Source organism: Camarhynchus parvulus, chromosome 3 (assembly GCF_901933205.1).
Source record: "Camarhynchus parvulus chromosome 3, STF_HiC, whole genome shotgun sequence".
Classification (NCBI taxonomy): domain Eukaryota; kingdom Metazoa; phylum Chordata; class Aves; order Passeriformes; family Thraupidae; genus Camarhynchus; species Camarhynchus parvulus.
The window spans coordinates 35,418,703-35,432,159 of record NC_044573.1 but is presented as its reverse complement, the minus strand read 5'-3'; the positions used below and the strand labels follow the sequence as shown (position 1 = coordinate 35,432,159).

Below are 13,457 nucleotides of genomic sequence, written 5' to 3'. Positions count from 1 at the left end.
ATGTTTTCTACAATATCAAGGAAGGGATGGGAGATCAACATCTCAGATGCCACACCCAGCAATGTGCATAATCTTAAAATATTTAGGCTTTTCCATCATTTTATTATGCAGATAATTGAAAGCACAGGTGACACTGCCAGATGGTTCCATGCTTCAACACTGGCAACAGCTGTAATAGTTCAGAGCAAAATGAGTTTTTCTGGAAATATTTGCTGTAATACTGTGAGATGACTCATGTTTGACCAAACATTTTGTATTAATATTCATACACATTCTCTTAGTGCTTCTTCAGCTCTTTTTTCCTTGAACTCTTGCTGTATACGTTCAAGCCCCTGATATCGAAATCATCTGCTTTGGGAAAGGAACTGGACTGCAGACACTGAGAAGTCCCTTATAATGAAATTCTTCTAAGATGCCACAGGTGAGCTTTAGTCTATTTTCATGAATATAAACAAATTAGGCAATTTGATTGATTACAATATTTTTTTTAAAGACAGCTTGAATGCATGAAAGTTAGCATTCCTTTTAGCAGCATCAAGACAGTTGTTTTCAAAGGCACAGGTTTCAAATGCAGATGATTTGTGGAATTTCTTTTAAGGTATTTTTCCAATTTGCATTATCTTGGTGTATCCGAAGTGTTTCTTAGTATTTGCTTGAAATTTATGATCCTTGGGAAAATACTGCCTGTTATTTACGTAGAGTATGGAGCATGGAGTGCCCCTTTGTAGGGCTGACCAACAGGTGTTACAGGCCATGTAAAAGGTCCTGCTCAGTAGTAAGAGTGAGCTAATTGAACCGTGTTTTATCCAACTGTGCACCAAGATCCCATTCAGGTCAGTGCCACTTTACCTGCATTCCTCTTTCCCAGAAAAGAATCTGTAAAGTTTGGTGCATCCTTGTTCACTTCAGTCTCTTGACAGAAGGTTAAAACAGACATCTCATGCATCATCTTACCAAATATTTGCATTATTCTTAATGCTCATAAAAGAGAAGCATTGCCTTTCACAAAACCTACCTCCTTAAAACACGGTGATGGATTTCTCATTTGTTCAAGCATTGCCCACTTGACTGTGGCCTGTCGGATATTTCCATCATATTCCCTGGAGCTCTGGGTACCACTCGGAGTACCTCGCGATCGCTCGTAACCTGGTTCATTGAAGTATGGTTCTGCCACCAGTATTAGGGACTGGACAGACACTAACACCTGGTAAGAGAAGAAACCAAATATTAAAATCGTGCTGCCAAAGTATTCCTACAAATATACACAGCTCTGCTCACCTTACAAGCAAAACCATTTCTATGGCAAAGTACTTCCATTTGTGACACAGGCTAGGTGCAAGCAGGAACATCCACACTTTCAAACCTAAACTATCACTACACACAAAAATCACTGAGTCCTGTGGCTGTCTATTTAGCTCAAACACTGAAAAAATGACAAATATAACTTAAAACCCTACAACACAAGCATACAGATATAAGTAAAAGAAAGTATTTAAAGGAAGTGATGTCTGATTATGCCCCTTTGTGAAAGAAAGTGTTTTTGTGAACTTCTCAATCAGCAATTTTGATTTTTTTTCCCCTATGGCCGAGCTTACTAATTCCTGTGATTCTGAACTAGACGGAGAAAAAATAAAGGAGGCAAAATGCCACATGAACCTCTGAAATTAATCCTGATCTACATCGTCTCCCATTTCTTCTTTCAAATGAATGTTCTTAGCCCTTTAGTTTCAGATTTTACAAACAATACTGTGTCATATGCCAATAAAACAAAATCTCAGTATTTTTTTCAAGATAAGGGAAAAAATGTTTTCAATACTATATGAACAAAGCACCAACTATTCAGTAATTAGGAAATAGCAATTTTCCTGCTTTCTATTTTACTATCCAGCACACATGTGAATAGATGCTTACATAAATTCAAGGCATTTAACTACATACTCAGCTATTCCTAATAAAACCCAAAGAATTAAACAGATACATAAGGCTCTTAGGTATCCAAATGTAGATGCACTGCATATTCATGATTTGAAGGTTTTTTGCTAATTTTTCCAGTATTAAAGTTTATCCCTGTCAATTTGCTTTTTTTACTAAATGAAGGGCAAGTTTTTCTTATGTACTTAGGACCACCAGCAACAATTTCAGGGATTACAGTTCTGTGACACAAACTTCCAGAACTGTAAAGAATTCAACCAAGATGACTGGAACACTTATATTTCCTCATTTAGTGAAAAGCTGATGATAGGTTACAGACCTAGGAATGGCATTTCCAGCACTGGGCACACTTAGGTGCAGACACCCACATGCCAGGGCAGCTGTTTCTGGAACTGACTCTCCTCCCAGTCTAGGTACAACTTAGAGCTTTAAAACATCCCCTAATTTGTGAATTTGGATGTGGAAGACAAGAGTCCTCCTTTTTCTTGGTGGAGGCAGAATGTGCAGTTCTCATCAGACAGATGCCATGTCAGCAGCAATCCAAACTTGACTCTCTTGCAGGCAGTGCCCTGACATCCACAGCTGTGCTCTGTGCTCATGTGTGGCATTCTCCTGGAGTTTCTCCTGTAGCAAAGGGGGCACAGAATTCTGTGTCCCAGCTTCCCAACTTCTCTGTGATGGTTCCTCACTCCACAGATACAATGCCAGATCAGTAACTCCTAATATTTAAAATATCTTAATGTCTAAAATATCAAAGCAGCAGTCCAAGAGCCAGCTGAATGCCACAGGCTACCCTCAGTCCCACCAGCACCTCACAGGAACACACCCTCACTCTTTTAGGTGCCGTGGCACTTTGCCCTTGTGTGGTGGCTGTGCTTTCATTACAGCACAGACTGCGGCAGCCAAGTCTTTATCCTGATGGATTGGGCATGCAGCTCTGAAGTGGGAGATATCAACCAGTCTCCCTTGTTGGGCTGAGAAGGAAAATTAACCAGGTTTTTCTGTTTGTCAGGCTGGTGGCTCCAGGTAGGTGCTGGTACTGTGTGCACCATCATCAGTCTCCTGTACCCTGCCCTGCACTCAACTAGAAGCAGCCATAGTTAAGTGTTAAACCTTAATATGTAGGTAATGCATTAAAATGAAGAGAATGTGCCTCACGCATCAGGTTTCATCAAGCAAATGGCCACATAGATACCAAAAAGAGAGAATAATAATGTAGATGTGCTAAGTCATGGTAGAGTGACTTCAGGGCCAAGGCTTTGGGTATGAAAGGTGATCTCTGCAGCTTTTACATGTCTCTGGAAGAATAGGCTTGTGCTTTTCAAAAATTTTTTATTTTGGATATTTATATCTTTTTAAAGTAGCTATGGTAGAGAAATTTCACACTGCAGCATTTTACTTTCTGGGCCTGAAGGAGCAGTCAATACTTTGAATTATAACTGTAATGAATGAGCAACTATACACCAATCTTCCAGTTTTGCTGGGTAATAAAAATTAATTTCTGAAGTATTTTGGGTGGTCTGACGATAGTTCAATCTCTGAGCCAGAAAAAACATGTAGTGCTTAATTCTTTCCAAGCAATTTATTTAGTCCTACAGCTGTTTTCTATTTAATAGTTGTAAAGTGTTTTTCTCCCAATATGGTAGGGATGTGACTTTTTCCAACAGTTTTCTTATTATTCTCAAAATGAAACACTGAAAGAAAGTTTTAAATTATAAACTTCTATGCTGCATGTGATTTCTAACTATCAAATCTAACATTTTAATGTAAGAAAAAGGACTTTGGTGGAAATAAGACTTCCTAAATACTTGTACCTTTCTACACTGATTTTACACTTGAAGTTCAAAACTGCAGTTCATCTCTTGATTAAGAATTTGGATCCTGGGAGACTTGCACTCATTAAGGAACATTGGATACCTATCCCAACATGATCCTCTCTCTTGCTGATCTTGAAGCTGAGTGGGAGATTTGCCTGGGAATTCCCTTGATTGTTCTGCCTTTCAAAGATGGGAGCTAATGGCTTTGCAGTGGTACCAGCTGGCTCCCTCAGCTCCCCATGACTCATGGGGATTGGTTCCACAAACATGTGGGTCCAAGCAGCTTCAATACTGTTCCTCTACTGTGGGTCATTCCTCATTCTCACAAAACTCCCTAGGTGAGGGCTCAGGGACAAGGGAAAGCAAGTCTTACCCCTAAGAGTAAGGCAGAGGTGACCTCTGCCATTTTCCATGCCCTTGCCAATAGGCTTCCTTCCCCACTGAGCAGTGAGAGAGCCTAAGGAAAATGTGTTCTTTTGCTGCCAGCATACTTATGAAAAGCTCTTTATGTTTGTCTTCATAACCCTCAACATTTTCAGTGCCATCTGAGCTTTAGTTTCCCTAATTTCTCTCCTGAATGTTTGGTCAATATCCTTTTATTTTGCACAAGTAGCCCCCCCCTCCTTCCACCTTTTCTTGCTTCTTTTTGCAGCTGAGCTTAGGCATGTTTACCCATGCTGGCCCTCTGCCTCGCTTGCCTGACTTCCACACACTGGAACAGACCATTCTTGAACTGATAAATCAGGAGACTGATAAATCTGCTCTCCAAGGCCAAATCCTGAACAAGCTGAAACCTGTTCTGCTGAAGGCAGTAATTCTATAATGCTGAAGCTGTGCAGTCTTCTAGGATTTGGAACAGAAATTGTACCTTGTGCTACATAATAATTACTCCAAACTCAGAATAAATCCAGTAACTGCCATAGGAAAGAAGCCATTGCAAGCTTTACTTTTACTTAATGTCTTTGCTTGTGAGTCAGTGCATGGCTGGGAAATAAAGCTGAAAATTATAAGGACTGCATGCCCTAATAAATTCTGCTCTAATGTAACACTAATTGTTATTGAACACAGCATAGCTGCACTTGCATTCCCTTCATCTTTATTCCTCAACTCAGCTCACCTGCACACTTAGGAGGAGGAAGGCTACTGTCTGCACTGTGTAACTCACTTTCTCATCTCTCAGTGTGAAGCCTCTTTTGTCTTCACCATAAAAAGTTTGTGATAAATCCAGAGATGATGTCATCTCCCAGTATTTTTTTTTGATTTTTGAAAATAAAATAAACTATTTGAAATCATCTGGGCAGAGCTGGTGCAGGAATAAGCTGCTCACATGAACAGCTGCTCTTCAAGACCAGACCAACAGAAATACTCATTAGAAAGAGCATTTTGAAGAACCTGTCTCCTCAGCAGTGCTCCTTTCCAAGAGTTCCAAGGACATTTTCTGGACTTTTGTCTTATTTATGGTTATTTGAAGAAGATTAGTCTCGTTTAAATGGTCTAGAAAAGGAATCCTTCAGACCAAGAGACAACTTACTACTCCTAAATGACATTTAGAAGAGAAAGAAGAAATTGCTCACCTGCAAAAAACTTGATGTTTGGGGATTCCATTTTTCTTCTGGCCTCCCATGCCATGTGTTAAGTATGCTTAAGCACACCTGAAAAAGTGACATTATTAATATCACATACAAATATTATGACAAAATCGTTCTGCTTGGACAGAACAGAATGTTGACATTACATTAATTTTTTTACAAACTTTTGTACAACAGCATTCTAAAAGACAAATTTGTTTCCTATCACAGAATCAATGAGGTTGGAAAAGAGCTCAGGGATCACTGAGTCCAATCTGTGAGGGAACAACACCATGTCAACCAGACCATGGCACTGAGTGCCAGGTCCAGTCTTTCCTTTAAACAACTCCAGGGTTGGTCAGTGACTCCACCACCTTTCCTGGGCAGCCCATTCCCATGTCTAAACATCCTTTCTGTGGACAAATTCCTCCTAATGTCCAACCCAAGACTCTCCTAGTGCAGCTTAAGACCATGAGACTACTTTGAAAGGAAAACATAAAAATAATGTGGATAACAAGAATAGCATGCTAATAAAGAAGACAAGGCAGATTACTTTTCCTCACAGGACATCTATGGATTCTAGTGGCTCCAAAAAAATGAATTATGAATACTGTCCAATTCTCTACCTTCTGCTTTAAATACTGTTATAAAACCTGTAATTGTGTGTTTTGAAGACAGTCATTCTGCTTAAGCATGTAAAAGGTGGTTTCTGTCACACAGACTATCAAGAAATTTGAATTATTCCTTAACTTTTGTGACTGATCTGAATGTCAGGGAAGTTTATGCTGTTCTTGAATCTTATTGTGAAATGGAAAAATCCAAGAGAGGGAAAACAAAGAGACAAAATGAACAGAAGAAACTTAGAGGCAAGTATTTTCCAAGACTTAAAGCTAGACAAAGAAAAATGGAGATAAAGTCTCCACTAGGAATTATATTCTGTGTCCACAATAATAGAAAGTAAACGGAGAAGAAGAGACAGGGCACTCGGCAAACCTTCAGCTGCAGTTGATATGAAGCATACTCTGTCCATGGAAAGGGTATTTCAGCTAGCCAAAACAGATTTCTGACTGGTTCATTTAGCAGAAAATGTTGGAAAAGAACATTTTTCTCAGTCAAAAGTACTTGCTTTTTTGGTCCAATCCAACTCATAAAGGCTGGGTCTCCAAAAATCTGCAAGACTACTTAGAAAGGAGGTAATTCCCACTTGAAACTGGCAAATCCCTCTTAATTTCGATCTGAAGACCGGTATTAACCAAAGAGCTTCCTCCTGTACCTTGGGAGTGGCTGATCCGTAATTCGATCACAAAAGGAAAAAACTTCATCAGTTTCACTTCCTTTTTACACCTAACACAGGATCCCAGTTGACCTACCTTGCCATCATTGTAGAGGTTTGGATTAAATCTCACGCTGTGGCCTCCAGTTGTTTCCAGATTGACAAGTGGAGGGGAATTTGGATAGTCTTGTGGGAAATACACGTCAAATTCAAAGCAACCATTTGCGTACGGGGTGTCTGCAGGACCAGTAATGAGAACCTGCCAGCGTTAAAAAGAGAGAAAAAAAAGAATTTTAAATCCCCACCCTTGTATCTATCACACAACTGAGATTTTGTAAGTTATATGAAGCATTTTATTTCTACCTGCTGTGTAGCAGGAATTATTATTAGACCCCATAATCACACATAGGCTGTGGTTTGTTCATTCTGATACTGTGGGTAAGCAAAGCCCTCTGTGAACACTCATTTCTCCAAATTACAGATGGAAAGCAAGACAGAAGGAGCTGAAAACTCTTTCCTATTGGATCCTATTAACAGAATGTTTTTTCCAAAATACAGATCCAGAGGCACTCAGTGTACTTCTCCATACCTACTGCCTGCAACTTCAATGATCACATGCGAAGATATGTTTGGACCATAATGGAGCAATAGCACTAAACTTTTCCCTTTGGAATAGCTGAAAAAGAATGAATCCTGTTCTGTGAAGACTCCTTGGCCAACAGAGCACTCCTGGGGCAGATGGGCTCCCCTGCCCCTGCCAAGCTGCTGAGAAATCAGACTCAGACTCAAATAGTACCACTTCCATTAATGCCTGAACAGCGATTAAAGTGGATGTGAAATATTTCTGTTTTTTCCTAAGATTTCAGGCATCTTCCTGAACACTTCTATGGCAAGCTGAAGAGAGAACTAAACCCAGTTTGCTTCCTTACCTTCATTATGTCGAGCCTCTCCTCATCACAGCGCACAAAGACGCTGGACGAGGAGGAGAGCGGCAGGGAGGTTGACAGAGTCACGGCTTCCTGGGCCAGACGTCGGGCCCTGGCCGCACTGTTGGCGTCGCTCGCGTTCTTCACCTGAGACATGTAGTGGTAGTTTACTTTAAATACCAATTTGCCATCATCATCTTCGGAAACCATTTCAAATGTATCTGAAAGAGAAAAAAAATTTAATGTGTCAGGAAAGGAGGGAAGTTTGTAGTAGATTAGTCTTGGATAAATATCATGAGTATTAAAATCAGGAAAGTTCAATTTGCATCACAGTAACTCAGAAAACGCCTTTTTTTTTTTGCATTAACAGTGATGACAGAAACCAAAGCATTAACAGTGCTGAGCTGAAACAATTTCTGCAGCTAATTTACAAACTCTCATATGCAACTTGTCAAATATACAACACTCCCAATCTGAAAAGCTACCAGCTATTCCCGACCAGGAATATGATGAGACTTACAAATACATAACAATGCTAATAATGGAACCCTTGTGAAGCCAAGTGCCAGTGGTATTTACTCGTGTGCTGGTGGCAATGTTATTGAAGAACCATGAAAAACTACACTGGAGCTGGTTTTCTTTAATCACTTGCTACAGAAAATGTGCAGCACAGCTGCCAGAGGGTCTCGGGGTCGGCTGCTTGTTCTCTGCCCCCGAGGTGAGTTGGGTGGTCTAGGGAGCGACCCCAGGCTCTGAAGAATGAGACTGGACTCTTTGCTGTTCGGTCTTCAGGTTGTTTATTAAGTCTTATCTACAAAATTTTCTTCTTGGCAGACAGAGGTCTGACCAGCAAGGCAGCTGCTTCCGGGCGCGTCTTATACTACAAATTACGTATATCATATTTACTTTTACCTTCTAATACTTATCACCCATGTTGGACAGTGCACCCCTTCCCCAAACTAATCTCTGAGTGCCAACACTACAGCAGAAGATGGAGAACAAGAAGAAGAAGGAAGAAGGATGAGACACGCTTTGTTCTCTCTATCTTGTCCCCATTACCTTTATACAAAATTTTTTAAAACTTATATTTTCACCCTGTGTACACCTTATAAAAACACCCTTTAAACCTGTGACACTTTCTAGCCCTCATACTAAACTGGCAATTCACTTGCAGGATCGAAATCTAGCCACCAAGTGTTCCGGGCATCATGCCAAGATCTCTGAGCCCCCTGACGGGGTTTCGGCTCTCGATGTAGTCTCGAGAGACTCCTCACATCCAGAGTGATGTGCAGAGTTCCCACAAGAGGGAAAAGCTCCCACTTCCTACAAACCTTCATAACTCCTACTCTTGGCATACACTCCACAAACATTTGTGAAGAAAATCCCTTGCAAATACAACAGCAAAGAAATGTGACTGCAAATGCTGTCACCGCATCTCAAAAATTAATCAGTGAATGTGTTTTTGCATTAGTTTTATAGCTCCTTTTTGGATAAGATACTATTAGTTCTTGATTAATTTTTTTGGTAACACATTCCTTTTATGGCTAAAGTAAGGACTGATTCCCATCACATTTTCCAAATGCAATACATTGCACTTCTTGAAAAGACACAATTAACTTTATTGAAGTTTCATTTAAAAAACACATTTTGATTTGAATTATTTTCTATTTTAAAAAGTAACATATATGAGTTTTATATAAAGATAAATAAATATATAAAGCTCATATACGTCCTTTAAAAAAATCAAACATTTCAATGTAATTTGAGAACTGAAAGACCCACAAAAAATCATTACTGTAATGAAACTATGAACACCATCACATCACTGAATTCATCTGGTCCTTTGAATTACCTAAGTGCATGTTTTAAAACATTTCTTATTAGTTCAAAGAGTGCATGAGTTGGTAACCTGAAAACACAGATGTACAATTTTCCTCATATGAAAATTATCAGTGGTCACACATGTAAGACAGTTGTTAACTTTTAAAATAATAAAGGATTCTGTTCAACAGAACACACATTTCTTCACTGTCTGCTTTCTAAAACACACACATTCACACTTCTCAACCTACCAAACTGGAGTTTTTTCATCACAGCCACATACTTCTCTTCAAGGGATCGTAAAACAGACAAAGGCTTGGGCTTCACAGCAGCCTTTTTGGAGTATTCAGCCATCTTCTTTTCTGTTGTGTAAAATGTGATTATTTGTAATTAGCTATGTAATTTGAAGAAAGGCACAGCAAGTGTTGACATTTTATGGTTACATTCTTTCGTAGAGACATCTCAAAACTGGGCATCACTTAGGGTATACAAATCTCTTTCTCACTACTGTATATCATTATCTGAACAGCTTGGAGTAAATAAAGACCATAATCTCAGCTTAGAAATAAGTCATGACTGCTGCTGCTTCTTTGACTATTCTTTTGTGGTTTCTTTTAATTTATCTTTTTTAAATTTCAAATAGGAAGTATGACATATGCTTCTGTGGATGGCCATTCCCACATGCATTCCTGGACTCTCCAAAATCAGGAGCTGATTATACATACCTTTATAAAATGCACTCCCCTGATTCAACTACTTAATCTTTAGTTTATATTACTAGACAACCAGATGGTCTTTTGAGGTTCAACCCATGTTTCAGATTTTAGTTCTGCATTCATCTACTTCATAGTTAATCCAATTAATAAGATTTAGTTTCAACAGAAAAGTTTTATTACTAAAGGTCCTGTATATTGTTTTCTGCCAAGAAAAATAATAATAAAAAAGGATGCTACATAATTGTGCTGGAAGCTGTTAGGTGTCCTCTAACTTACTTGAATTATTGTTTCCTTCATCAAAACACTTAAAACTTCCATAAGATTCCAACCGCCTTTGAAAATGCAGTCAGCAGTTGGGGACAGGAGGGAGTGTTTTGTCTCGCCTTTAAGCTGATTTATAAGTTATGTGTAAATGGCTGCATTACAGACGAACAGCAAGAGCACTTAGAGGAATGTTTGTGTTCACCTTGGTTTGCTTGGCGCAGGCTGGTGGTGGCAGCATAAACGATCTCCGCGGTCTTTTGGATGTCTGGCACCAGCAGGGTCAGTCCCTCTGGCTCCTGATCAGAACTGTCTGGTTTTACTCCTGCTTTAGCCTTGTCTTTTTTAGACCTGCATGGGGCAAAAAAATAGGATATACCATGAGAGAGTATCTTTCAACCAGACATACAGTATCCAGTGCATCTGTCAACAGGGAAAAATACCAAAGATAATGGACGGAGACTAAACCAAGCCTTCTGAAATGGAATGTGTCTCTGTACCTTCATGTCCTAGGGTGACGTTATGATGCTTTTATCCCCATTCATGTGTTCTGTTTATGCTGGATATTATGTTCTGTGCCTTCAAGTCTGGCTCTGAAGAGGGAAGGTTTTGTTTTGGTTTCTTATCAGCCGCTCCCCCACGGCTGGCAGGACACACAGACAGGACAGTACATAGTGCTGCTTTTGCTTTGCTTTTCGCTTTGCTCTTGATTCTGCTTTGCTCCCGCTTTTTGCTTCTGCTTGTTAGTTAGTTTAGCTAAGTAGTCCAAATTTTTCCTGGACTGTTTCTCCTTTCCTTTTTTTTTGGACCTACTCGAACCTGCTCTGGACTGGGACCTGGGAACACTGAGAGTTTGCACCTTGTGGCCTGCAGCAGCTGCCCCAGCGCTGGAGGGACTGAGAACAGAGCAACCACCCCCAAGAGAGACTTTCTGAATTTGTCATCTTTTTCAGCGCAATGAAAGAGCTTTGTCTTCCGGTATTGTTCATTTTGTGTGCTGGGGGGTGCTGTGCCTGTTAAATGAACAGGTTCTTTCCACTTCTCTCCGAGGAATCCTTCCCAAACTGGTTGGGGGAGGGGCTGTGTGGGTTTGCTTTCTGGAGGGGCCCCCTTTGGAAATTTTCTACCAAATTTGCCCTAAACCAGGACACTTCAGGTTTGTCACTGAATGAAGCAACCAGCAGTTCCAACATTGAACATGCTGCCTTGATTTGACAAACAGATGTACAGCTGGTCTGAGCAGTGAAAATATGAACACAAAGCCAGCAATTCCAGTACAGCAGTTTCTGCTTCAATATTTCAGGCCTACCCTTCAGGCTGACCTGATGTCTGCACACCTCCACCCAGGATTAGAAAACCTTACAACAAAATCAATCTAACAAAGATCATGTCATAAATATGCATTTCATCCTTGCAGATCCTTGTGCAAAACTAAGTCTTAAATAGGTGACAAAATGCTCCTTCCTGTTATACAATACACCAGCAATTACTGAAAATACACCAATGATAAAACTCTAGAAACCTCCAGTAAAAATTCACAGCATGTAGATGAACAGCAACCCAGGCACCACAGGACCGTAGGTCAAACACAACATTTGTCTCTGCAGTTCTCTTCTGGGCTACAGAAATGTAGAGCTTTTATTTCAATAAAGAGTTTAATGTAACATAATTTTAAGAGCCTTAAAATATAAAAAGCATCTAGGTTACATTGGATGTTTGTAATCAAAGTACTGCAAATCAAAATGTCAATTTAAACACCTCAAATTTTTCTAATTATTTGAAAATGCAGTGCATTTTCAAATGCATGTGCACAACACTGTTGTTTGATAGAAGCTAGCTGCATAGTAATCATACTTTTAAATCTTTAGATTGTGACAATCCAGTCCTTACCAGCACAGATAGTCAACTGCTGAAATGAGGACAAGGGTATTTGATACTAATGTAACCTAAATGTGTGTATTTAAACGCTTCTATGTTTTGAGAGCTAACATAAATTTACACTGTCATCCTGCAAAACTTGGGAGATTTCAATGCTAACTGCACCCAAATTGTTTTACAACAATTTCTACTCATTTTTGTTTCAATAGTACTTGTTCGTTTTGAGACCCAAACAAGTTCAACAGCCAAGATGAAGTGGTTTTCTCTTTCTCACTAGCAAACCAAGAAACTATCCACACGAGTAAAACCAGCAATTTAATGTTTTGATATAGCAAACATATTTTACCAACTAAAACCTTTCTGTGTTTTAATCTAGACTGAAATTGTGCATAATGAATGACTCTCTAAACTATTCAGCAGAGGTGATTACAGTAGTACTGAATATGGTCTCTGAACTGTACCTAATCAAATGAGAATATCCCTAGAGAGCATTAATAACAAAATACATTACTGTAGCACGGTCCATTTTCCCTGTTCCAGATTTAATCCAAAAGGATGTTAGCCCATGGCAGACTTCAAGCTATTCTGAGCTTTCAGCTACTCTAAGTTAGGAGGAATTGGAGGCATCACAGCCAGCCCCAGGTTGCATTTGAAGAATATTGTATGACAAAAAAGCAGCAGCTGCATCTCTCATTCATACTTTCCAATCCTTATTATTGCATTTTTCCTTGTGGAAAGCTAGGCCAATATTTTTTAAATAACATACTAAGCACCTTCAGAAATATTCAAACCTACTAAACCTCAGTGATAACCTGTTTTAACATCATGCACATGCTAGCAGCTACCAGTCCCTAGAAAGGTATACATGCCTGGTATTGGTGCAGAAGCCTTAGGCTATTTGCTACAAAACCCTTGGAGAAATTCTGGCTAAAGTAAAATGTCAGTGGGCATTATGCAAGAGAAAGGTGTGTGAAAAGCAATAAACGCGCTTAGTGAAGATACTGAAAGTATAATTAATTCTTACAAATCCATTTTCAAAACAGTGCTCTTGTGGCTCTTCTGTTGTCCACTTGCTTTTACAATTTGGACCACCTGTTTGGTTTTCCTCCTTCTATTTGGTCTTAGAACAAAAAAAATCAAGTGGTTGGCCTCATTAAGCAAAATGCTTCACCACATGCTTAAAAACTCCTACAGACATGGTGAGTTACTGACAGCAACTACCTCAGCAGACAAGGAATATATATTAGTTGAAGCAGCAAGGAAAG

At 39.5% G+C, this 13,457-nt stretch overlaps 1 protein-coding gene across 5 annotated transcripts in view; it reads right to left on the bottom strand.

Annotated features, from left to right (window-relative positions):
• BIRC6 (baculoviral IAP repeat containing 6) overlaps positions 1 to 13,457 on the bottom strand; it is a 177,745-nt gene that overhangs the window by 5,201 nt on the left and 159,087 nt on the right. For all 5 annotated transcript variants that reach the window (XM_030945315.1, XM_030945316.1, XM_030945314.1 and 2 more), the window contains exons 67-72: positions 10,520 to 10,665; positions 9,589 to 9,699; positions 7,520 to 7,737; positions 6,688 to 6,849; positions 5,324 to 5,401; positions 1,016 to 1,204 (exon numbers count right to left, since the gene is read on the bottom strand). In XM_030945315.1, coding sequence (XP_030801175.1) covers positions 1,016 to 1,204; positions 5,324 to 5,401; positions 6,688 to 6,849; positions 7,520 to 7,737; positions 9,589 to 9,699; positions 10,520 to 10,665 — 904 coding nt within the window. The remainder of the gene's footprint in view (positions 1 to 1,015; positions 1,205 to 5,323; positions 5,402 to 6,687; positions 6,850 to 7,519; positions 7,738 to 9,588; positions 9,700 to 10,519; positions 10,666 to 13,457) is intronic.